The 27,733-nt window shown below is 31.1% G+C and overlaps 1 protein-coding gene across 9 annotated transcripts in view; it reads right to left on the reverse strand.

Annotated features, from left to right (window-relative positions):
- Positions 1-5,167: 5,167 nt before the first annotated feature.
- The window catches only part of LOC134711250 (echinoderm microtubule-associated protein-like 2), a 48,192-nt gene continuing 25,626 nt past the window's right edge, over positions 5,168-27,733 (reverse strand). For 7 of the 9 annotated variants that reach the window (XM_063571749.1, XM_063571745.1, XM_063571746.1 and 4 more), the window contains 16 exons: positions 27,554-27,700; positions 20,028-20,100; positions 18,913-18,939; positions 17,340-17,441; positions 16,686-16,781; positions 15,991-16,125; positions 14,192-14,291; positions 13,031-13,191; positions 12,261-12,386; positions 11,529-11,660; positions 11,018-11,174; positions 10,556-10,653; positions 10,112-10,199; positions 9,180-9,275; positions 8,319-8,449; positions 5,168-7,804 (listed from right to left, as the gene is read on the reverse strand). In XM_063571749.1, the coding sequence (XP_063427819.1) occupies positions 7,664-7,804; positions 8,319-8,449; positions 9,180-9,275; positions 10,112-10,199; positions 10,556-10,653; positions 11,018-11,174; positions 11,529-11,660; positions 12,261-12,386; positions 13,031-13,191; positions 14,192-14,291; positions 15,991-16,125; positions 16,686-16,781; positions 17,340-17,441; positions 18,913-18,939; positions 20,028-20,100; positions 27,554-27,700 (1,810 nt within the window). In that variant the 3' untranslated portion in view covers positions 5,168-7,663. The remainder of the gene's footprint in view (positions 7,805-8,318; positions 8,450-9,179; positions 9,276-10,111; positions 10,200-10,555; positions 10,654-11,017; positions 11,175-11,528; positions 11,661-12,260; positions 12,387-13,030; positions 13,192-14,191; positions 14,292-15,990; positions 16,126-16,685; positions 16,782-17,339; positions 17,442-18,912; positions 18,940-20,027; positions 20,101-27,553; positions 27,701-27,733) is intronic. The other 2 variants (XM_063571750.1, XM_063571748.1) reach the window with 1 other exon arrangement.

Below are 27,733 nucleotides of genomic sequence, written 5' to 3' on the forward strand. Positions count from 1 at the left end.
TTTCGTCTCCGAGGGTATCACCAGCCCAGTAGTCAGCACTTCGGTGTTGACATGAATATCAATTATGTGGTCATTTGTATAAATTTCCTGTTTACAAAACTCTGAATTTTTGAAAAACTAAGGATTTTTTTTTTATCCCAGGCATAGATTACCTTAGCCGTATTTTGCACAACTTTTTTGGAATTTTGGATCCTTAATGCTCTTCAACTTTGTATTTGTTTGGTTTGTAACTATTTTGATATGAACGTCACTGATGAGTCTCATGTAGACGAAACGCGCGTCTGGCGTACTAGATTATAATCCTGGTAACTTCGATAACTGTGTACAATCTTTACAAAATTTATTAATAAGTTCTATTTTGTCACTTTGCAATTCCTAGTTTAACAAAAAAGACAACTTATAAGGGGATTATAAACTAACAACATGTACCATGACTATAAAAGAAAAAGAACGATAGAAAACAAAACATAGAAAACAAAATACTGAGAAACACGATCCACACCAAACACTGAAAGTTGTTTGGGGTGATTCGGAAGGGTAAACACTTTACGTAAACATTCATAAAGCTAATATATTTATATTGCCCTCTTAGTAAAAGTAAAATAAACAAAAATACCGAGTTCCGAGAAAAATTCGATACAGAAAGTCCGTAATCAGATGGCAAAATCATAAGCTCAAACACATCAAACGAACGACTAACAACTGTCATTATCCTTACTTGGTACAGGAATTTTCTTATTTAGAAAATAGTAGATTAAAATGACAATATTAAGGGTACCGCAGTCGAACCATCTATTATTATAATAAGATATACCACTTTTAGTTGAAATGTCGATGGTATAAAAATGTCACCACCAAATTACAAATAACAAAAAAATCATCATAGATACCAGAATTAAAACTGTATACGCTAGACACGGGTTTCGTCTACAAACGCTCGAATTATAAAAGTTAAAACGTCAAAATAAGGTATGAGGTGAAAAGTAAAATCACAAAAATACTGAACTCAGAGGAAAATCAATTTGGAAAGTCCATAATCACATGGCAAAATCAAAAAACAAAAAACAAAACGCATCAAAAACGAATGGACAAGAACTGTCATATTCCTGACTTGGTACAGGCATTTTCAAATGTAGAAAATGGTGGATTAAACCTGGTTCTATAGCGCTAACCCTCTCACTTTAATAACAGTGAAAGACTCAAGAGAATTGTAAGAAGTATAATAAAAAAAAACTCTTATGAAAATTTAAAAAGGAAAATCCCTTATCAAAAGGCAAAATCCAAAGCTCAAAACACATCAAACGAACGGGGAAAAAACTGTCGAATTCATGAATTGGTAAAGACATGTTCTAGATCAACACAATTTCTCATGAATTTTGTATTTTTCTTACAAAACTTATATTCTCGTGATGTATTCTTTTGTTGAAGATAAATGTTGCACCTTTTTATTTGTTTGTCGTTTTTGTTTGTCTCATTGACGTATAAGACAACATGACTACCCCTTTATTCATATTTAAAAACATACGAGATGGCATCAATACAAATTCATGATAAAAAATAACAAAATAACAAAATAATATCAATTTCACCTAATCTGTACCAGTCAAAGGGAAATTATAGAGCGCCAATGAATGGCAGTAGCTACGCTGTTATGAATTTCATGCTATTTATAATATGGTTGATTTAACCTGGATCTATAGCCAGCTAAACCTCCCACTTGTATGACAGTCGTATGAAATTCCATTATATTGACAATGATGTGTGAACAAGACCAAACTGATATATTTTTTTAAACATATTTATTAATAGTGGATTGGGAAACATGTTATTGCAACTTATATAAATCCCTTTCCTCTTTTAGTATTTTATCATACTTATCATAGATACCAGAAATGACATTTGTAAGCCAGACGCTCATTTCATTTACAAAAGACTCACCAGTGACAATTATAAATGTAGAAAAGACCAAATAAAGTTTGAAGTTGGACACTCAAAAAGTATTGTAAAAAGTAAATTAACTAAAACAAATTACCCAAAATGGAACCAGAGTGCACACGCTGAAATGTCTCGCCTTCTTTAATCTTTAATATTATGTTGATAGTCCTGATATAAAGCTTTATTTAAAACTGTCACATAAACTTAACATTAACCAAGATAACTAAACAAAGACCAATGAACCATGAAAATGAGGTCATGGCCAGATGAACCATGTACAGCTAACAGTACAGCTAACAATGCTTCCATACACCAAATATAGTAGACCCATTACTTAAAAAAAGAAACCAAAAACACAAAAACTTAACACTGAGCAATGAACCGTGAAAATGAGGTCAAGGTCAAATAAAACCTGCGCGACTGAATTATAAATCATAAAATATTTGCATACACCAAATATAGTTGACCAAGGCATATAGTATTAGATAAAAAGACCAAAACTCAAAAACTAAAACTTTGACTACTCAACCATGAAAATGAGGTCAAGGTCAGATAACATCTGCCCGCTAGACATGTACACCTTACAATCATTCCATACAACAAAAATAGTAGATCTATTGCATAAAGTATGATGAAAACATACCAAAACACAAAAACTTAACTTTAACTACTGAACCATGAAAATGAGGTCAAGGTCAGATGACACCTGCCAGTTGGGCATGTACACCTTACAGTCCTTTCACACCGAATATACTAGCCCTCTTGCTTATAGTATCTGAGATATGGACTTGACCACCAAAACTTAACCTTGTTCACTGATCCGTGAAATGAGGCCAAGGTCAAGTGAAAACTTTCTGAGGGCAATGAGGACCTTGCAAGATACCCACATACCAAATATAATTATCCTATTACTTATAATAAGAGAAAATTTAACATTACAAAAAATCTGAACTTTTTTTTAAGTGGTCACTGAACCATGTAAAAGAGGTCAAGGACTTTTGACATTTGACTGACGGAAACTTTGTAACATGAGGCATCTATATACAAAGTATGAAGAATCCAGGTCTTCCACCTTCTAAAATAAAGAAACTTTTATAAAATTAGCTAACGCCGCCGCCGCCACTGGACCACTATCCCTATGTCAAGATTTCTGCAACAAAAGTTGCAGGCTCGACAAAAACCCTTGCTTAATGGCAATATCAAAAGCTCACACACACATAAAACAAGTGTAAAACAACTGTCGTATTGCTGATTTGATTAAGGCATTTCCTTATGTAGATATTATTTTAGGGATAGCGAAACCCCTCACTGATATGAAAGTCGTTTTTTTTTTATAATCATCAAATTACAAATATGATGCATCCGAATGAAATATTATGCAAGACCATTCCATTTTTAAAAAACTTGTTTGCTATGTCTCTAAATAGCCGATTTATGATTGGGGTCCGCTAAAAACAAGACTTGACTGATAATTTCAGGGCTGATAGACCTTGACCTTGACCTAATGAGTAAGTTCACCTCTTGTTTGATTAGCTCTAAATGCTTTAATATTTGAGATATCAGTAAAAAAAATCTGCATTTTACCCTTTGTTCTTTTGATGGCCATGTTTTCTGAGGAAACAGACAATAATACACAAATTAAATTATAGATACCCTGGTGATCATTCAGCTTAAATTTGATAGGAATTTGTTAAGCAGTTTCAGAGAAAAAGATGTTTGAAATAGTTTACATGGCACAGACGTCTACAACTGATGTAAAAAGTACAATTCCTGGAAAATTGAATCAGCTTGGATATTAATACTATATAAAAATTGAAATGGAAATGGGGAATGTGTCAAAGAGACAACAACCTATGCATGTGTTACAGGATTATGCTAGCTTTTTTGTTTCATTTAGCCATTGAAAAGTATGATGGAATATTATGCTACTGTGTTAAAATTGGTAAATGATGAAACACCAATAAAAAGATAATATAGTTAACCCTTCAACAATGAATTTACTGAAACTGTATCATATTCTGTTGACATTGAAAGAAATGTACAATGCATTCTCTGCATGAGGAAACACCTGTACCAATTCAGGAATAGGACAGTTGTTTTCCATTTGTTGTTTCAGCTTTAGCTTATGCCATTTGATAAGGGTCATTCAGTTTTTGAATTTTCTTTGGAGTTGGGCATTATTTTTTATATTCCCCCCTCCTAATTAGGAAATGCTCCACCAAATGATATTTCTGACAAGACTTAGTTATTTACTCCACTCAAACTATTACATTTCATTAAAATGTTGACAAAATTTGTGTTATCAAATCATTGTACAACTGATATTTTACTACAACATTTGTTTCATCAAATCATTGTTCAATTGTGATATTTTACTACATCGTACAGGAGAGTCATAGTCAATTTATCAGAGGAGAGGTACTTCTGTAAAGGCTAATGAAAGTATTCTTTATAATGAAAGTCAGGACCCTATTGTTCTGTGGTTGTTGTTTGTTAGTGTGCTTTCATAAGTTTCTCGTTTCACACTTTTTAAAATAGATAAGACCATTGGTTTTCCAGTTTAAATTGTTTTATAGGCGCGTCTGGGATATTAAATGATAAGCCTGATACCTTTGATAACTATTATGATAGTCATTTTTGGTGGTATTCAAGGCTCAGTGTTGAAGGTCATTCTTTGACCTGTAATTGTTATATTTTTATACATTGTGACTAGGATGGAGAGTGGTCTCATTGTCATCCATACCACATCTTCTTATTAATTTTACAACCTAATTAGATTTGATTTCTCACTTTATAATTACTATTATATAATTGGTAAAGTTTCAGCAAAAGAGGCAAAATATGTAAAAATATAACTCCAAATTAGATAACAACCCCTTGAAATTAACTTGCTTACAGGAGAGACAAAATCAACATCATGATTACCAATCATCATAATAAAATTCAAAAACATAGTCCTTTATAAAATGGCAAAATCGAAAGCTCAAACACAAAGAATGGGAAACACCTGTCATATTCCTGAATTTGTACAGTCATTTCCTTATCTAGAAAACGGTGGATTAAACCTGGTTTATAGCTAGCTCAATCTCTCACTTATATGATAATGACAGTTGCATAGCATTCTATTATATTGACAACAATGGGTGAGCAAAACACACATAATAGGTAAAAATAGCTGTTATCTTTGAATTGACTTGTTTTGTTTGCAAGAGAGACAAAATCAATATCATGGTTTACAAGAAATGTTTTTATTATCTATAGTAGTCTTATCAAATATAGAGTACACAACAAAAAACAAGATGCATGCATCATTATATAATAGTATCATCTCTCAACAAACACTGACTTATATAACATTCATATACAACATCAAACTGGCAGTGTTACCATGGAAATATCACCTTTGTTATCATAGAATTATTGTAAACAACAAATATAGTATTATGTCTTAATTTTAGTACTTAATAAAATCTCCCTTTTACAACAAAGAATATAGAATATTACCAACAATCTACATATACTATTGCAGAATTATTCATTCTATAAACAATTTGTATTTTTAATCTCAATGCAGACTATCATTGTTGATGCTAGGACATCTTATGAGTATGAAAATTGCTCAATTGTTTTTTTTGGGGGGGTACCTTTTTCTAATTCTAAACATCATTATTTGACCTCTATCAGATAAAATCAACCTAATACAAACGAATATTAATACATAAAAATATCTGTTAAACTCTATTGGGATGAAAAATCTCTATGGAAAGTCTGTAACTGTTAAAATTGAGTTGTTTATAAAGAAAAACTAGGCAACAGATCAAAATTCATCATTAATTTTGTATTTGAATGTCCCAAAAATTTATCAAAGTCTTAAACAAGTTCATATATAAGCACCTATGCATAAGGTTGATTTCTATATGATGCAGCTCATTTGTCAATTAAGGAATGACTGTAATATTTTTTCTGTCTATGAAGAAATAACATTTTTTTATGTTATTTTGAATAGATTGAAAACATATTAGTAATTTCTTATAATTTAATTCTTAATTCCATTTTGAACAAGAGTAAACCTTGAAAAAAAAGTTGAAGACGGCACGGTCGCATGACAAAATTACGCCTATAAGCTGATAAACAAAACAACATCAGCCAATCAGAAGACATGATATATGTAACATATAAATTCAAATTTTACATAAATGCATCAAAGACTATTACCAATTCACCTTTTCAGAATCTAAAGCATTATGGGTATCAATTGTTCATTTGCATTGTTTAGAACTTTTTAAACCAAACACAAGCCTTCAGTGTACGCTTTTGAAAATAATACCCAGAATGCTATCAAGATTCTGAAAGGGCGAATGGCAGATATTGTAAAAGACTTGGTATTAAATGCAATAAAGGATACAAAAAAATTTTCATGAAGAATTTCTCTTACAATTAGTTGCTTTACAATTTTTAGAATGATCCTATACTATACCAACTTCTCTCTATTAATTTTGATTATCATGATTACAGTAAAACCTATTTGATTATCATGATTACAGTAAAACCTATAAGAGCCTGATTATCTAGATTAAAGAAAATTGATTAGAACTTGATTATCATATATTAAAGTTAAAAAATATTATTGATCTTTAACAACAGATTATTTCTTTAAATTCAAACAGAAATGTTATTTCCTCCTCCAAATGAAAATGGCAAGATTTTATTAAATACATCCTTTTCTTTTCTCTCTCTCAAAGAATATATAATAAAGTGTTTTCCAATAATGTGGACCTGAATTTGAATTGGTTAACAATTACAATCATCTTGTATAATACATGTATGAATCAATTTGAATTTGTGATTATAAATTTTAGAGGTTTTACAAAAAAGTTGTAACACTTAATTTATGGTTTGTACATCTAAAAACTGAAACATGCAAATACATTTTATTTTTTCTTCACAAGAGTATTTATATCGAGTAATTCTCACATCAGACAGATCAATAAAAATACCCAAAAGGAGGGCAACTTATTTCTTTTAGTTTGTTGCAACCACATACACATTACTTTCATTCAATAAAACAAAAAAGTAAAATTAATTTGTAAGCACACAATGACAAACCACAAATTAAGTTAAATTTTCATGAAAAATGATAAGAAATGGTACTTTTGGTAACAAATCACTGAATTGACCATTTCAGAATCTAAAGGACTATGGGTAATTTCATTGTTCGTACACTAAAATGAAAAAAAAACACCATTATTTCATTGGTTGAATTTCCATTGTCTATGACATTTTTAACCTTGGTGTTCACTTTTGAAAATATTACCCAGGATGCATTAGATTCTGAAATGGCAAATAATAAGTAAGTTTGTAAAAGAAAAAGTATCAAAACGTAACAGTTCCATTATAACAGTCATTTACCACTAACATTAAGAGTGGAAATCATTCAATAAAAGGAAATAACAATAAAAGATTCATAAATTCTATATTTAAAGGTAACCTGTCCTTCTGTAAAGATTGTGTTATAAATTTCTCCGATAAAAACCAAATGAGTTGCACTAGATAAAATGAAACAACAATAAAGGTATCCAAAAAGTTAAATTTCCATTTCAATAGCAAGAAACCAGTCCCTATACAAAGATTCCATTGTAACTGTCACTGATCATACAAGTATTTTAAGTTCAGCCTAAAAAGGTAAGGTATAACAAGGTCCTGTTCGTCCCAGCACTAACTTTGGTCTTCAGTCATTATCAGCTGCCACTATCTGCCACTGCATTACAGACATGTCATTGCCTCCTGTTGACAGCACACGAGAATCGTCAAATAGGAACGCTACGTTGGTCACATGACTACTGTGAGCTTTGAAGGACTGACATTTTGTCTGAAGAAAAAAATATATAAACAAAAATGTTAAGTCATATAATTATTTGCCTTTTCATGAAATACAATGTATTCAATTCTATAATGTTGCAAATATTTCAATTCTTGTGTAGCAATGTGTTGTTTTTTCGGTATCACTAGTGATATCCAGACTGAAAGCTTTTAATATTCAATGTGACATAAATCCTATTTTGTAATCAACTTAACTTGAAAGTTTGAAATTTGAAAACTCCACTCAGATACATTACTTTATGAAAGACTAAATGAAATCTAAGATGTGAGGAAAATGTTTAGCATCTCCCAAATATAGAACTTTACAGAAGTTTAGAGCTAATGACCTTGGGTTGAAGTCATAAAACTTGACCCAGTGCTCGGAGCACAAAAATCATGCTCAAGCATAAATCCAGAATTTTGATTGGTCGATTTTGGAGTATGAGTGCAGAAAACAGACTCAATAGTTTTGTGACTTCAAAGCCTTGTGCTGATTTTTTTTTGAGTCAAGAAACAGTAATTACCTTAGGCTGACTACATGGATACTTGAACAGATTGACTTTGCCAAAATCATCAGCTGATACCAGTAGTGGTTTTTTATGTGCTTTTGCACAGTTGTTTATGTCAGTTCCATCAGCACCTCTTGGCCAGATTCCTGAAATAATATATGAAATATCACATATCTATAATATATAATAAATATAAATAACATTAGTTTATATACATTAAGTATTTAAGGTGGTACCTAACACTACAGGGAGATAACTCTGTAAAATCAACTAAACATTTTAATTACGTTGTGTTGTAAAGGGAACAGTAAGCTTCTTAATGATCAAAATTTGTGTTTGTCAAACTGCTATATAACCAGTGTAATTTTTCTGATAAAATGGTTGGTTCAAATTTTTTGAAATTTTTATATTTTTGTCAAAGGGTCGAAGTAAATACTTTGTCAAATTTTTATGAAAATTAAACAAGCAAAACCATTTATGTATTGGATAGATATAAGAAGATGTGGTATGAGTGCCAATGAGACATCTCTCCATCCAAGTCACAATTTGTAAAAGTAAACAATACTGTGGATTTACTTGTTTTCGTGCGTTCCATTTTTCGTGGATAAAGGAAAACTTGTTTGTTCCTGGATATCTAATTTTGTGGATTTGTCGAAAGTCTGCATACAAGTCATTAGAAAATTTGTCCTTCGTTGAACATTTTAATTTGTGGTTTACCTGTACCAATGAAATCCACAGAAATTAGTATCCTATGAATAATAATGCATCCACAGTATAGGTTAAAATACGATCTTCAACACAGAGCCTCGGCTCACATTGAACAGCAAGCTTTAAAGGGCCTAAAAATGTATTGGCCGGTTGCTGTTTGATATTTACCTGCAGTAGCAAATGACAAGGTACAGTTTTGTGAAGCCCATTCAACATCTCTTAATGAGGAAGATGAGGTCTCCTGCTCACAACTGGGTACATTCCCTGAAAGAAAGAGGCAAAACATTGAAACATATCACCAGTTATTAGGTTGATTTTATATGAAAAAAGACAATTTGTATATCAATAAGACAGCAACCCAATGACAGAAATAAACCTAAAATATCTAGAATTTCATTTAATGCATTTTGTATCTTATTTTCCAATCATTTTATTTTAAAATTTTTAGTCATTGGAATAAGCAAGAAGATTGATGCCTTTTCTCCAAGGATCTTGATATTTTTTCTCATAAAATTGAACATTTCAAGAGGACTTGAAGGTCAGGCTCCTATTTTTAAGCTGTCAAAATCATACTTAAATTCATGACATAAACAAACTTCCCGCATTTTTGCGCCTGTCCCAAGTCAGGAGCCTCTGGCCTTTGTTAGTCTTGTATTATTTTAATTTTAGTTTCTTGTGTACAATTTGGAAATTAGTATGGCGTTCATTATCACTGAACTAGTATATATTTGTTTAGGGGCCAGCTGAAGGACACCTCCGGGTGTGGGAATTTCTCGCTACATTGAAGACCTGTTGGTGACCTTTTGCTGTTGGCTTTTTATTTGATCGGGTTGTTGTCTCTTTGACACATTCCCCATTTCAATTCTCAATTTTATTCAATTGAAGGCTTTCACAGTATTTTCTGTAAGCAATTTATCAAATTATGTTATAAGGAAGATTTATGGAATGCCAAACTAAAATAATTTATTGACTTAATTGAAAGTCTTAATAATTCTAAAATATGGACAACTGATTGTGCCTGAAAGCATTAACCCTTAATATTTAACCCTTAAAGATTTCAAAAGCATTATATATCAAGGAAGTAAGATAAATTTACTTACAGAATAGAACTTCATAATCTCCTGAGTTACTGCATATATATTTCCCATCAGCTGACCAGTCAATATGTGTTATAAAACTACTATGGCCCTGCAATTATATTGAAAATTAGTAATTCATATAAAAGCTGAAAGCGTTTTTCTTATCACCATTGAAAGGCCAACAATGTAATTTTTTATGAAGGCCTTTTTTGAAACTTTTTACAATTATTCCGTTATCTAGTGATATTCAAACTTGAGTCCTGTTTACAACTTTTGTTAATTTTAGAAGAGTTCATACCAGAGAAAATAATTCTATATTTTTTCTTAAATCACTTGTAGTTTTTCCCTCTATTGTTCACTACTACTTTTTTCAACTTCAGAAGGTCACTTTGTAATGCAATTCAAATATTTTGGTATTTCAAACCACACTGAATATCATAACTAATTAATAATATATGAACTTACATGACATCTACCAATACGATTGTATTTCTGTCCTCCCTCCTGGACATCATAAACATATATATAATTGTCCCTAGAACCAAGTGCTAAGTGAGATCCATCTAAAAAATAAAGAAAATTAAACATTTTTGAACATGAAGAGTGACCATTACAGGAACGAAATATATTTGATTAAATCAAACTTCTGTAAAAATTATACATTTTTGAACATGGATAGTGACTATTACAGGAACGAAATATATTTGATTAAATCAAACTTCTGTAAAAATTAAACATTTTTGAACATGAATAGTGACCATAACAGAAACAAGATATATTTCATTAAATCAAACTTCTGTAAAAATTAAAAAAAAAAAATAATTTAGGCTTTTTTTGTAGCATAAAAAAATCAATTTTTGATATTCAGTATCATCTGTATTTCTAAATTTGGTAGTAATTGGTTCAATAATTTATATGAAAGATTACCTGGCGAAAATAAACAACATTCTATCTGTTCATTGCCATCAGTATGCTCAGCCACTATGTTGTGTGTTGATGTATCTATGGCAACCCATCTGCCTGTTTCCATGCCAACAACTACTGCACTGCCATCTGGACTGAAACAACATGAATGTCCAGGGTCCTGCAAAACAAACAATGAATTAATTTAAACAATATATCAAATTGCTTAAAATTGTACTTTTCATTTAATATGATAGTCAATTTTTAAAAGAAAAGAAAATGATAAAAATTGAATAACCTACAATTGAATCTCTTTCCAAAGTTGATATTTATGCAAACTGAATGAACATTTTAACATTTCCTTTGAACAAAATATCTAAATTCCTTTTCATATTAAAACAAATAAATTTTCTTTAAAAACATGTAATATGTCTGACAAGTTATTAGCATTAAAAATAATTAAAGCAAATTATTTTGCAATGTTTCTTCATAGTGCTCTTCCATATAAAGTTATCCATCCAGTATTCAGACTTACCGGTAATTCTAAAGACCAGACAGCTGTCTTTGCTGTACTGTCCCACATGTGAATCATCTTATCTGATCCTGCAGTCAAGAACTGTTGTTGTGATGGATGACAGGCAAGTCCCCACAGCTCATCAATGTGGCCCTACAGTTAGAAGGATAAGTATTAAGTACAGGCTATAAATTCTACATAACGTGGGAGTTTAATATTTACACCTATGTACAAGAACTATTTTGTTTTAAACATGTACTACTTTCCAGTATGTAATTTTTGACAGGATTTGAAGAGGCGTTTTTACATCTTTAAAAGTCGATCCAAGTTATTTTTCAAAGAATTCTACAAGCCAGTGGTAGGAGCCATCTTAAAACTTACATTGAAGTGAGATTTTCGTTGCTCTGTGTTTATGGCTTAACTGTGACTTTGAGGTGGAGAACAACAACAACAGCAATGCTTATCTGCTTTTTGTATGTATTTGCTGTGCATGAACCAGTTGTTCAGTGGTTGTCTTTTGATTATGTGCTTCATACTTGTTTCTCTTTTTATATCTATATTAGATGTTTGCTTTCTGTTAGTTTTATACTAGTCATTTGAAACCCTTTATAGCTTGCTCTTTCGATGTTAGCCAAGGCTTCATGTTGAAGGTCATACTTGGACTTTTGACTTGGATGAGGAGTTATTTCATTGGCATTCATACCACATCTTCTTATATCTATGCCCGAACACCTCCCTGAACCTATATTATACCTGAACTAAAGGTTGCAGCTCTAAGTCCAATGACCCACATAGTATTGCATTCTTTGTAGTTCCAATCAATGTTGGTCCACCTTGACCTTTACTGATCATTCTAACACCACCATACTCTTCACCTATCTGGGAAAAATAGAACATCAAAACATTATTTTTTTATTATTGCAAATATTTTTTTATTTTTTTTAATAAAATGAATATTTTTGTGTTTGTTTGTCAAGTTTATTGAAATACTTGATTGGCATAAATATAAGTGGTATAGATAAAAGTTAGAAAAAAAAAGAAGAGAAAAGATCACAAATTTCAAATCTATGTCATTTATACATATATATGAATGACAGCAACTATTTTTTGAGAGAGCCGTGGTGTAGTGGTTAGTGCATCGAACTTCTAACACAAGGGTTCCTGGTTCGATTCCCGTTTGGGATGAAAATTCAGGAAATCAATTTTCGGCTCTCCCTTGACACCATCTGCGAGAATGGTCTTGAGGAAAAGATGATAGTCCGTCGGAAGGGGATGATAAATGGCTGACCCGTGTTAAGAGATTGCCATATCTCTTGCACATTAAAGACACCCTTGTAGATTTCGAAAAAGAGTAGGCTAATGCCGCTACAAGGCAGCACTCGCACCCGCAAAGTGGAAAGGGATTAATATAAGTTGCAAAACTTATTTCCCAATCCACTATAAATAAATATGTTTAAACTATCTATTTACAATAGACTGTACAGCTAGATCTTTTAACTGAGACATAAAATTTAAAAATTTACCTCTTTCATGAGTCCAGTACGTTGATATGAACTGTCCCATTGTATAATTTTTCTATCTTTTCCACCCCCTGTTAATATGGTTCCATCCTCTGGGTCTACACAGATGGAGAATATTCCACCTTCATGTGCCCCAGTTATTGCTTGACCGGCCTTAGTGCTTCCTGTAAAGAGTAACCATGACATAGTTAAATAATCTTATCCTTACAAAACGTCACCAAAATTTCAAAGCAGCATGCAATATATAACAAATTTGGTTATCTGCATTAGGTAAATCTTATGTTTTCCATTTTTCACACTAATCCAAGATTGCTGTGTAACAGCATGATATAAGAACAAACTGAGTTGAAAATACCGGAACTCATCATGCATGAAGAACAAAACTTAAGGAACATAAAAACATAAGACACAAATTTTAAAACAATTTGCCAGACTTACAAGATGATATTACTATTAACTGATCTGGCATTGGATACATTTGATGCTAGTAATAACGTTTTTTATTATTATTTATTTACTTGAAATCAACATTTTTTTGTGATGGTAAAACATGTATGTAGTCTTGATATCAAATCATACCCATACTTGAATCACTTGTTATAATATAGATTTGATTTTGATTTTAGGTGTTTAAATGCCACTTTTAAGCACTGCATTTAGGCTATTCATGGCAGTCAGTTTATATTCCTGGAGGAGGCCAGAGTGCCAGAGAAAACCATGACCTTTGATAGGAAAACTGACAATCCTAGTCAATTAAGATTGGAGTCAAGTGCACACCTACCAGTGGGGTTCTTACTCACAAACTCAGTGTTGACTGGCTAGTGATTACATTAGTAGATACTTAAACCTCTCAGCCATTGAGGCCCCTGTTATAATATAGATACTGGTTATATAAAAACATTGTAGGATAAATTCTTATATGTGGAATGATGCCAATAAAGAGACTTTTCACCAGATACAAATGATACAGGGAACTGTATCGCCTCCAACAATGTACCAATTCCCAATATTTAAGTCAGCTTAAAAAAAGGGCTAGACATGTCAAATGCAAACAACCAATAACCTGATTTACTTTATAGCAAATAACAAACATAAAAACAACTAATGTACAATATATAACTTTTCTCAGTCTTATGAAGACTATGTGTTTATGTATATACCAACCTTTGGGCCAGACAACTATGCTGCCATTTGAGTCACCAGTAATAACGTCACCATTCTCAGCAAAAGCAATACACAACATGTACTTTGGCTTGTCCACTTTCTATAAAAAAACCAAAACAAAACATATTTGAATTTTTCAAACAAAAAAAGCTGCAAAATTCACATTCAAAACAAATTTAAATTTGATATTGTACAGCAGCAATAAAGAAATATTTTATGATTTTTAATTTCAAAGTAGGTATAACTTTAACAACATTGACTAGCTAAGACATCAAATCTACACACATTCAACACATTTTCACACTGGATACCTTGACTTGAAAAGGCAAACTACTTTACATTACTTCAATACACTACAAAATCATCAGAAAACAGTTTATTTTCCCCTAAATTGCACAAATTGTACAGCTTGATTTAACCTTTAGTTGATTTTTCTTGACCTTTTATGTGTCTAAAAAATTATATAACCCAGGGTCAAACGTAGTTAATATGAAAAAAAAGTCTAGATAACACAATAAGATTTGTTCTAAATACAATGAACACTTCAGAAGAAACTTGCTTTCTACTAAAAGACACATTTAATCGGCAAAAACCTTACATAATTCAGGCCTTTATTGATGGTATTTCCTATGTTTGAAATGTAAGCAATATTAATGATAATAATAATCATTGATAATGACGTATTTGTAGAAATCAAAAAGCAAAATATTAGGTTAAAGGAAAAATGTTCTGGAAAACTCCCATGGAAATTTATATACTGTGAAAGTACTTTTATTCGTGGGGTACCAATTTTCGTGGATTTCGTGGATGACTTTATCCACGAATTTAAGTGTCCAACGAAATAAAACAACCATTGTCCATTGAATCAAGACATGGAAAGATCCATCGTTTGTTTATGCTACTTTTTTTTTTTTTTATTACAATGTATTATGTTTATGGCATAATTGACACCTTTGATGGTCTTTAACCTGTTGATCACTTTATCATTTGATAATTAGTGTTATCACTACGATTTACACAGGTCAATGTTTACATTGCAATTTCCTAAATCCAGACTATTTGTACCCTTTGTTTCTTAAGGCTTGAATTTTTCATTTTTTTTTTTTAGAAAACTAAAATCCACGAATTTAAAAACCCACGAACATGTGAATATTGCTCAAACCACGAAAATTGATACCCACGAATTAAAGTACTTTCACAGTAATGATAAAATGTCAACAGGAATGGTATAAAAATCCAACAAAATAAGGAATAAGTTGGAATAAATTGTAACCTATTGCCATTTTTACTTACCCAAAACTTTGGACAAAGAAAATGTATTTGTTAATTTCAAATAAGAAATAACTGTTTAGCTATAGAAACTGGTAGATACAAGAAAATTCCAAAATATATAAGAATATGTAAAAATTGTAACTCTGAATTTCTCTTTCTTAACATGCTGCAAAGTTATCACAAAAGAGTCTGTGAACTGTAAATTAATATCCATTTGCATATATGTATATTTTGATAAAACAATCTATTAAGATTTACATATGTTACATAAACCATGTAAGAGAATTTTTGTTGTTGTAAAATTGTATTTTCTATAAGCTGTATTGCTTCTGAATAAAGTACAAATTGGTACCTTACAGAGGCACATATTTTGAAGACAGTAATGAAAATTCTGCTGCAAAATATATTAAGGTTGCTGCAAATTGGCCAGATAACAATTAAGTTTTCTGGAAAAACAGCCTTTTTTGGATATAGGCCCACATATGTGTGTACACCTAAAGACTTACATCATATACGCAATGACTTACGTCAAACACGCCACTTTTTTTAGTCAGTTTTCCAGATTCCAAGGTCCAAAACTGTATGTGTCCTTTGCCTACATCTATTATACTATTTGGTTCTGATGGATGGAATTCAACAGCTAATACAGGATCTTGACTACCCTAAAAAGTAAGTCAAATCATGAATAAAATGAAATGAAATCAGAAGATTAGTAGGTTGAGAAAACACAACAAAACAAAACATAATCTAGTGTGATACTCTTGTAGAAAAAAAGAAGATTTTTTAATTAATTACATACTGCAATTTACAATAAATGGCTGGAGCAATATCTAAATTAATTCTCCAAGTATTTCTGATCATATATATGTATTATAAAGTGATGACATATTTCCAAGGCAGAAAATTTAAAGTAGTATTAATGTATACTAGTATGTGTTATTTAACAAAATAGCAATATCCTCCTCTTGGTGTGGGATGTTCTAACTGTATTGAAGATCAATTGAAGCCTCAGCCATTTTCTGCTTTTTGATTAGATAAATATATATCAAGAAATGCTGCATACAAATGATGCCATCAAAATGAACATGTTATAAAATGCAATTTATTACTTTACACAGTCTATCCTGTAATAAAAACATAACAAAACGTTCTGATTTAACAGTATATACATTTAAAATCTGACTTATTCATACAATATATAACAATCTTGCATGATACTTACTTTAGTACTAGCCAGCTTACGACCTTTCTCCACATCGTACACAAACAGTTCATGTTCATTACTTTCATCAACAACACACAATTTAGCTCCACCATCCTGTAATATGTAAAAGAAACAATTGCTTAAAATATTGAATGGTTTTCTGTGGTTGATAAATTGTTAGATGATACTTCATCAAACCAAAGTCAAAGCATTTTTTACAATAAAACTATTCGTTTTATGCTGTTACTGCAACTTATTATTAATTTGTTTTATCACAATATGTGTGCTTTTTTCTTTTAACAAATCAGTCATAACTATAAGGAGATTTGGTATCTTAAAACTTTTACATTCAATATATTCAGGACGATAGAATATCTTAGCAAATAGTGGACATATTAATGATATTGGTAAGCTGATCAGCAACACAGTGACAACACCCAAAAAGTTTCATCAAAAAGTTTTGATTGGTAGCAAAACTGGTACCACCAGAGTAACAAAACTCTGTAAAATGACAAGGAACACGCCTGCAATATTTCATTTCTTTCTTTTGGGTGTTTCTATCGATCTATAGCAGTATGCTTTCGTAAAGCCTAAAGACATTTGGATGCAAATATACAGAAGGTACCAAATCAGGACAAAAGTTCTTATTGGTCTTTAGTCATGTAAACCCACCTGTTTAGAAAATGACAAGCAGCAGACAGATCTGTCAAAGTCACCAATCCCAATGACATGAAGTGTGTTCAGACTAGTCGAGTGCCAGATACGCACATGTGGCTGAAAAGTACAACTGAAAATTATAGTTCATGCTTAAATAGTGTAAATAGGGGAAATAACTAGGGAAAAATACAATTTATACATATTAGGGTAAAGACTTGTAGACTGTACATAGTTTTGTTGTATACTGTATACAAAGATTGAATGAAATCAAATTCAAAGTTGAAGTTCAAATGTAACTGTTTGCAAACAATTCATTGACCATCAATGTTCAGAAAATACAGATCTACAAAAAAGATAAGACTGGACATTCAGCTTTGGTAAAATAAATATGACTGAAGTTTTTTTGAAAATCTGTTATAAAATTTAAAGAAATATACTCAAGTTAGGTGTCCCCTACAAATGTGATTCAAGCACTACAAAGATTTTAAGATGATTTTTGTACAAATTTAAGCAAAATTGACAAAGACAACTTTTAAAGATGAGCTTTGAGCTATAACAACAAACAATAAACAATAACTTCAGATATATTCACACCTTTGTTAGTATTGTAGTCTAATAATAAATAAAACTTCCCTCTTCAAATGTATAGAATATAGAGATAATTCATAACTGTATGCAAGCATTGTGTCTTTTCATTTTTGCTATAACATTTTATAATCTTTATCTTTTGAGCTTTTAGCCTAGCTAATCAGATTGATATGTGTTCTTTGAAGGGCCTTTTATTCACAACTTCCAGATATGGGCTTTCTTTTGATTGAATTTGGGATTAATTGAACCTTTATTTTAGCTGATTTGCCATTATCAGTACTTATTAAAGACTTTTTTTTCTCTGGATCTGGGAAAGAATGCTGTTTTTTTCAGGAATTTGGGATTGCATCCCTCCTCTTCTTTTAATGAATTCATTGTTTTGCTAACACACATCAACAGAGACACAGACGATTATAAAAACACAACACACACACACATACATGATTTTGATTCATATACTTAGATCTTTAATCTATTAAGGATATAACAAAACTTTTGGTTCAAAAATGAGTGGCATGCATCTAGCATGAATATTTTCCCTAGTCTACATATGTGCAATTACAAATGTTCACACATTGGTGACAAACAATATGAAATGTATAACACTATTAGTATAATTCAGTTTTTACATACTGTAAAGCGGGACGTTTTCGAAAGTTTAAAATTTCACGATTTTCATTGAATAAGGTATAAGAAATTTTGGCGGTTATTATTTTGGTGGATTCAATACTTTTATCAATACCTTTGCATGTGCACTTTTAAAATGTCGGAAATTTATTTTGACAATTTTGTTCTATCCACGAAAATAAGTCAAAATTTAAACCCCGTAAAAAATAACCCGCTATACGGTATATGCAAATACAAATGTATAAACAAAGGTGACAAATAATAAGACATGTATAACAATATTAGTAAAATTCCTGGATTTACATATGTGCTGATACAAATGTACACAAATAGGTGACAAACAATATTACATGTGCACTCATGTGCTGTTTACCTTTTTATCAGACTCTTCTTTCTTTTTCTGAACATGAAAAAAAAAAATATTAGAACAAAAGAAAACTGAAATATTAACTTGCATGTTACAAAGAGCAAGTAAAGAGGTAAAGCAAAGTTTGAATAATTAAGCAACTACGAAAAATTATTGAAACATAAAATAAAACTAAGTCAAGAGTTATTCTTTCTGAAAAATTAATAAAATCTACTAATAATTTCTTTTGCAGAAAGTAGCAAATAAAGCAAAGTACAGAACAAGGAACTAAAATAAGGTACTAAGTAAAGAGAAATGATCTGTGCCCATCACAAGTCAATTAAAGGGAAATAGAAAGGTTTTTTGTCATAAATATGATAAATACTTCATGGATTTTATTGGTTGAAGTAAACTAAGCAAATTATAACTCCAATAAACACAGAACCCTATGTAGGGTCTCTGCGAAGGTCAAGTTAAAGAGGAACCTTTACTGTAAAAAAAAACGTGGGGTCTCTGCGGCTGTCAAATTAAACCCAAATGTTAAATGTCTTAAAACCTAGACTATTTATCAGTAAAATCAGTAAAATACATAAATAGGATTTTTGGCTAAATCAATAACCTTGTCTTGAAAGTTTTTGATGCCTTAAAAATCTTTAAACCTAAACTGTATCAAAAAGTTAACTGCAATCACCTATGTTGGAAAAAATGGAGAAAAGATATCAATGTTATCCATTGATCTAGATGAAGCAACAATCCAAGTTTCATAAACTCCTATAAATTCTTCAGGAAAAAAGGATGTGTTATTTAAAAACCAAACTTGAGGAAAATATGCAAATGCTTTACTTCCAACTCAATTTGAAAAAAATATCCATCTATAAAAAAATACTCTATACTATGTTATTTTTGCAAAACACCACAAAATCTGGAAATGCTTGCTATTCAAATATGCAAGGTGCAGAAAAATGAATTCTTTACTTTATACCTTTTCCTTTCTGGATCACTGTGTCAAAGTGATTTCTGGAAATAAGTAAATAGAACATAATTTTCTTCAACCATTAAAAAGTCCTTGAAATTCAGGGATAAACCTATAAAGCTAAATAGTCAAACATTTTTTGTTATTTTTTTTTAAGGTAAATACTGACCTTAGAATCCTTTCTGTCATGTCCAGCAACTTGACCAGTGGCTACCCTCACTTTATCAGGGTGAATTGCCAAACTGAAAATAAATAACAATAATCAGTAATAATAATGTCTAGTCAAAGTTGATATTAGAAATATTAGATAAAAGGATTATTAATTCTTATATTTTGATATGTGACCTGTTTTAAAAGATACATAAACAGTGCTTTGCCGAAATTTCATTAATATTTGTAGGATAACATTTTTTAGGGATTTCTAGTGTAGACTGAAACTGTTAATTGAAATAATCAACGAAATGAAATTTTGAAGTTACTGTTTGTAGCCCAATATTCCCCTTTTGCTTCCTTTTCTAGTCTAATACTCAACAGTGGCAGATACAGACATTTTCACAAGTGGGCATGCATGTGAACCTCCCGACGGGAGTACAAAACTCCCGTTTTCAGGGGTCTCCTCCCGTCCTCCCGTTTTGGAGAAAAAACTCCCGTGTATGAAATATTTCATGAATGAAAATTTTCAGACGCCATATTTGATCATTTCTTACTACTGTACGGGTGTAATTGACACCTGTGTTAAATTTTACCTGTACATCAAAGAAGATGTATAATTAATTGGCTTCACTTGACAGCTGGGGTGTCAAACATACTGGTAATCAACGATGTTTACCTCTGGCTAACTGCCGTTGTGTTATAAAAACGATGTGTATTGAGTATTGAAATACATTTTTGTTACTTCCCTTTGTTTTATCCTGTTTTCAGTTATTTTGCTTTTAAAAATGTAATTGTAAAAAGACTATAAATGATTTATATTTTAATCAAATAATCATAAAAGGATGTTGATTAAATGAATTTAAATGTTTTGGAACAAATAAAAAAATATAAATTTATAAATTATTTTAGCAATCTAGACCTCCTTTCAAGGATTAAATTAAAGTTTATATTATAAATCTGTTTATCAATTATGTGACTGATATATACAATATGTACATTTAGACTAATAAAAGATCTAGTTAATTTAAAACCTTGGGTTTGAGAATTGAAGATGTTAGAAAATATAAGATTTTATTGTGAAAGCTAGAAATAGCCAAACATTTTACAATCTTTAAAAGTCTTTTTAAGTTTTCTACAAATATGACTTTCATAATGCTTAAAAGCCATGCAGTACTACTGTTAGTGTTTGTTATTTTTTTAATTAATTTATGATGTTGCAAACAAACATGTAGAGCTTATTTCTTTCTTATTTGTCTATACATTTACCAATGATAAGGAGATGGAGACATGAATAAAAATCTATACAGATAAGATAGATAAATATTATAGGGTTATTGCATGAATATTGGGGAATATTGTCCCGAGTAGAATTTTATATTGTACGAGCTTGCGAGTGCAATATATGTTCTACGAGGGCAATATTCCCCAATATTCATGCAATAACCCTTTTATTGTATAGCAATATAATATTTGAAGGTAAAACTTGTTTTAAACTACAATTTTGTCGTTGATGACGTCATGAATTTTGAAGATTTATTGCACTAGTGCAATATTGGAATTTATTGCACGCTAACTTTTGGTTACTTTCTGTGGGAAATATTATATTGCTATACAATAAAATGATTTATTTGCAAGCAGTGAACAATCATTTATCAAAAACAAAGCAAAACTAAACAGGAAACAGATTCTTCTTATTAATATTTTATTTTATTCAAATAGAAAGGCAATAAGGGTACTTTAAACATATTACAATTTGTAGAAAAAACACAATTTCTACTTCATATGGTTACATTTACGACAAAATTTATGTGGATAAAAAACCTCCTGATCTGAGTCCTAATCTCCTGACCAAAATTTCCAAATCTCCTGATCTGAGTTTCACAGTCCATCACATGTATGAGTGGGGCCCCAGTAATATCCCATATAATCAACCAAATTTTTCCCATATAGGGGAAGGGTGGCCCCCTGCCCCCTCTAAATCTGCCTCTGCTCAACAAAACGTTTAGAAAACAAATAGAAGTACTATCCTGGTGTCATAAGATTTGAATAAGTAATCTCCCTTATAAAGATTGATCCCAAGTTTTTGTATCTCTTTGCTGATAAAACTAATCCAAGGTTTAATGGTAAGTAAGAGTTTAAACTTCCAATCAAAAAAATGGGAAGCATACTTTTTATTAGTGACTGACATATCAAAATGATTATTCTGAATTATATCCCTGTTATAAGGTGAGGATACAATGCTTTGAACTTAACAGACATGCTAAGTCATTCTTGTGTGTGTTATTTCACAACACAACTTCCTGAAATGGACTTATCTTACATTGTCTTATCAGGGCCTTTTATAGCTGACTATGCGGTATGGGCTTTGCTCATTGTTGAAGGCCGTACGGTGACCTAAAGTTGTTAATGTGTGTGACTTTGGTCTCTTGTGGAGAGTTGTCTCATTAGCAATCATACCACATATTATTTATTTGCAATTAAATGAGTATTCTTGATTATATCCCTATCATAAGGTGAGGATACAATGCTTTGAACTTAACAGATATGCTGCGTCATACTTGTATGCGTTATTTCACAACACAACTTCCTGAAATGGCCATATCAATTATCATTATAATAAATGTTGACACAGAGATATGTCTCACCTGTCTGCAGAAAATTCAGAAAAGATCATTGAGAGCAACATTGCTATTTGAATCAAAGTTGCTGTACTATGACATAGAGATGTGAATGTGTCAAAATAAGATGTGTCAAGATTTATTTGAACTACTTCATATCTAAAAAGAAATAATGGGATAATGTAAGAGACCTTCCAAAATAGAAAATATTATTGTATATCACAAACAGTTCCTATCAAACTGACTTAAAAAGAAAACTTAAATGCTGAAAATTGCTTAATACTTCTAGTCACTGGACTATGACTTAAAAGGCATAGTCTCAAGATAGTTGTCATGATAGTAATGCAACTTTAGAGAAATATCATTGTTCTACACCAGTAAACTCTTTCAAACTGACACATGCAGAAAACTAACAATTGTTGATGCCTACCTACGCAGTTGGAAAGTTAACATCTATTTTTAGGATTACCCAACACTTCCCCATAGACCAAAACTGTTGAAATAATTGGTTTGGAAATTTTCTATGATTAATAGCCACTTTTAAATAGACCCTTTTTTATGATATTTTAGATTTTACTATCAATTATGAATCACTGTTCCAAAAAGAAAACGGAAACATGACAATTCACATATAACTGGTAAAAGTATGTGGACTTTAAATTTTCATAATGGATATTAAATATACTGATACATCACTTGAATGTGTTTATCTAATAGTAATAGCATGAGTTCAGAATATCTGATTGTTCTATTTATAGTTAACCTTATCTACTCGCTGATTAATCAGTCTCACTAACCTATTTAACTGCACATTTTGTTAGATTTTTTATTAATTTATTCATTGTTATATATTAAAAGTTAAACACAATGTAAATGTTTACTTTCCAATTTTACAAATTGATATACATTACTACATGTTATATGTTAAAGTAATATAATCATGCTGAGTGTTTGTTTGCAACATCCAAGTTTTCAGAGATAAGAACATTTATAAAATCTGCATCTCATTAGATGACGTGTAACATAGGGGAATCTGATCCTATGCTATTATGACTAACTTTTTAAAATGCATTTAAAAAAACCGTTATCAAATTCTTAAATTCATGTCTAGGAATGAATTCTGATTTAAATAACTGTAAACTACCTGAGGTATATATTTGCACAATTGCACTAGGACTAAAATTTATGATATGTAACAGGAAGGAGTATAAAAATTTCAAATAATAATTTAAAAGTGGTAATCTTTGACAATCCTTATGATCCATAATTCCATTCATGTTAAGTTACATATCAGTGAAGAATACTTAAGATTTTTAGAAGAGATATGACACAACTGCACAAGGTTGAATCATAATAAAACAACATTTTCTAGAATAACTCATTCAATCAACATGGCTTCAGGATCACAAGCACCATTAATGTGTGAATTGTGTGAAGAAAATAATCAAATTCAATGGAAGTGTTTAAAATGCGAGTATTATCTGTGTACTAAATGTTGTAAAATTCATCAAAAAGTAAGATCGTCAGAGGAACACAAGATCATTGCTATCGAGGATATTGGCAAAGCTGAGATTAAAGACCAGAAAATTGAAAAAGACCTTTCAAATATAATGTGCAAAGAACATCCAGAAAAAATCTGCCAAAGATTCTGTAAAACATGTGAAACCAAAGTTTGTAAAAAGTGTATTAAGAAAAGTCACAAAGCCAGACATGAGGTTGTTGATATAAAGGATGGTTACTTTTATAGTTTAGGTAAAATAAAGAAAAATAATTATCAACTAGATATAGAAGTCTTAAATCTTGCAACAGGTATGTCAACACTTGAAGTTCTAACATCTGACGAAAATGAAAAACTGCAAGCAGAGAAACAGAAGATTCTTCAGAGAGATCAAGATCTCAAAGATCGTATTGATAAGCATACCAAAAAGCTCTTAAGTGATCTAGACCTGAGGTGGAATATTTTTACTTCATCAATCAAAGTCGAATACAATCGAGGAAATATGGAAACTCAACTTCTAGAAATCAAAAACACAGAATACAACAAAGTGTTAAACTCCCATGATGCTAAAGATGTATTCTTAACAGCAGAGAACATTAAGAAATCACCAAACACCAAAATAAGACCTATCAATACAACATACACTCATCTTCCATCATATGTTCCAAGGGAAGTCACTCCTAGCACTATTTCTCATGGAACTTTGAAAGAGACAACCAATGACGCCAATGTTATCATTAACAGGTGCTTTCAAGTTGAAAAAAACTTCACAACAAACTTTAAGGCTACTGATGAACTTGCTTGCAAAGCAGACGGTTCACTTTGGATCGGAGATTATCCATCTAAAAAGTTATATAATGTCAAATGGAATAAAACTTCTTTTAAAACAACGCAGTCATTCGAAGATATGAAGATTTATGATATGGCCATAACATCAAAAGATGACCTACTTTTGGCAACCTTAGAAACAACTCTTAAAATTATTCCACATAAAAAAACAAAACAGTTGATTTCAAAATACGATGTTTCACCACATATTATCAAATGTGTTCATGTTTCGCATGATGATAAAATAATAGTTGGAGTTCGTGAATTTGGACCTACATTTCCCATCCTTGGACCAAGACAAGTGATCGCTATGGACACAGAAGGAACCCACATTAAAACATACGATAACAATTTGTTTTCTTATCCATTCAAAATAACCACAGACAATGCAGGAACAATATATGTAATTGACTGCACCTCTGAAAATCGAAATGGTCGAGTTGTAGTTATAGGAAAAGATGATTCTATGAGGGGTGTATTTAAAGGTCATCCGGAAATAAATACTGAAGACTTTCCCTTCAAACCCTGTGACATAGCTAAAGTATCGTTCAACTCTGCTTTGGTTATAGACACAAGTACCAGGATGTTATATCTCCTGAACAATGATGCGTCATGCATACAATTCATTCATTGTACAGACCTTGGAATTGATCTTCCTTACAGCATTGCCACTGACAACAAGAGAACAATATTTATTGGAAGCCGAGAATTTGAAGAAGAAATATCAAGTGCAAAAATACATGCCATCGCTTATGAGGAAGTGGTTTAAAAGCTTAAAAATGTTCATATAGACTTAAAGTGACATTCGATTGTATTTTCAAATGAACTTATTTGTTTTTATTGATAAATTTAAGAACCTTCCTGAGCATGCTCACACACCACAAGACTCCATTATGCCACTGGGAAAACAAAATCTTACCAGATTTATAACTTTATATGTTCATATACATATTGTGTCCTAAATATATACAAAGCTTCATAAAATTCTGTTTTTTTCAGAGGAGTTGTAATGATAACCTGTTGCAGTAGTATATTTTGATCAAAATTAAGTTCAAAGGGGCATTCATCTTCACTAGCCAAGGGTTACAGAGGGGAATGGATCGTAACCTTTGGCTAGCAAAGATGAGGGGCATTACTCCTTAAAAAAGTTGAATTATAATTTTCTGTTGATATGCAGATCTACATAGTATGTCTGAATTATCTACAAAGTTTCATGAAATTCTATTCAGTGGTTTCAGAGGAGTTCATATTGAAGTTGTATATCTAGGTCAAAATTGGAATTTCAAAGAGGCATAACTCCTAGAAAAAAGTTGAATCATTATTTCATGTTGATATGCACTTCTACATAGTAGTATGTTCTTTTTTTTACAAAGTTTTATGTGGATAAATCAGCATGATGGTTATTGACAATAAAGAAGTGAAAAATCTATCTACTTAATTGAAATTTTTTTTTAATTTGTACCAGAAAATTTCACCAGGAAGTGCCATTTAATATTTTCTTGTTCAACCCTTTTGGTAGCATTCACCCATACTATGGAATCATTATTATTCGTTGGATACCAATTTTTGTGGATTTCGTGGGTATAAGTAAAGATATGTTTCGTCTGTATATAATTTTAATTTTAATTTTAATAGTGGATGTAAATGTTGAGCAATACTCATAATCAAGGGTCCTGAAACTTAGATTTGTCAGACATGACCTTATCTGAAAAATCATTGACCAAATTGCAGATCAGGATTTACCAGTAGGTCACAATTTTTTTGTCAACAGAAATATTTTCAGCATAATGATTCTAACTGCAATACAGTTTTTAATGCAAATGATGAATATTTCATAATTAAGATGAGACCACTATTGAATGAAAGCTCAAGAATCTTACTTTGTGTTTTTAATGATAAAAACCATGACAGTCTAAAGAAAGTGTTTTCATTATTTTTTGTTATCACTAATGTGACTATTCAATTTTTATGGTGATCAGTGTCAACACTCTGGTAAATATACCATAAATCTGCCATCCATAAGAAAATTTGACATGATTGCCAATAAGACAACTTTCCAGCAGAGACCAAATGAGACAGAAGACATTGTACAGCCTTTAACAATGAGCAAAACCCATGATGCATAGTCACCTATATAGGCCCATTAAATGACAAATGTAAAATATTTCAAACAAGAAAAATAACAGTATGTACAAAAAGAAATATGATATACAGCAACAACCCAATCACTGAATTACTGGCTACTGAATGTGAAAGGCACATGCAGAATGTGGCAGGTTAAACATGTTTCCTACGCTCAAAACATTCCCCTTAACATGGGATAGTGGTATAACAGTACAATATAAGAACAAACTATAAGATTCATTTGAAAAAGTCTAAACTCATCAGATCCATCCAAAGCAGAAAAAAACAGCTAACAAAAACATGGACAGAACGTAGCAGGCTATTTTTTACATCCCCACATGTTTTGTGATTGGTTATGCTATAAACATGTTGTTCTTAACTAACATAAAATTCAGTAACAGATTTTTTTTGTACATTTATTATGGTCAATACATGTCTGTTTAGTTCTAAAAGGAGTTGTACAATTCAACTTACCACTTAACATCATCTGTGTGTCCAAGATAATGTCTCTGTGTTTGTTCCTCCGGATTGTGGAGCACCACCACACCAGCACAGAAGTAAATGACTTCTCCATTCAGGTAGTACAGATTAGACCTACAATCTCTACCTCTATATCCAAAACTGTATGAGAGTTAAGGTTTATTACTTTTCAAA

The sequence above is a fragment of the Mytilus trossulus genome, chromosome 3 (assembly GCF_036588685.1).
Source record: "Mytilus trossulus isolate FHL-02 chromosome 3, PNRI_Mtr1.1.1.hap1, whole genome shotgun sequence".
NCBI classification, from domain to species: domain Eukaryota; kingdom Metazoa; phylum Mollusca; class Bivalvia; order Mytilida; family Mytilidae; genus Mytilus; species Mytilus trossulus.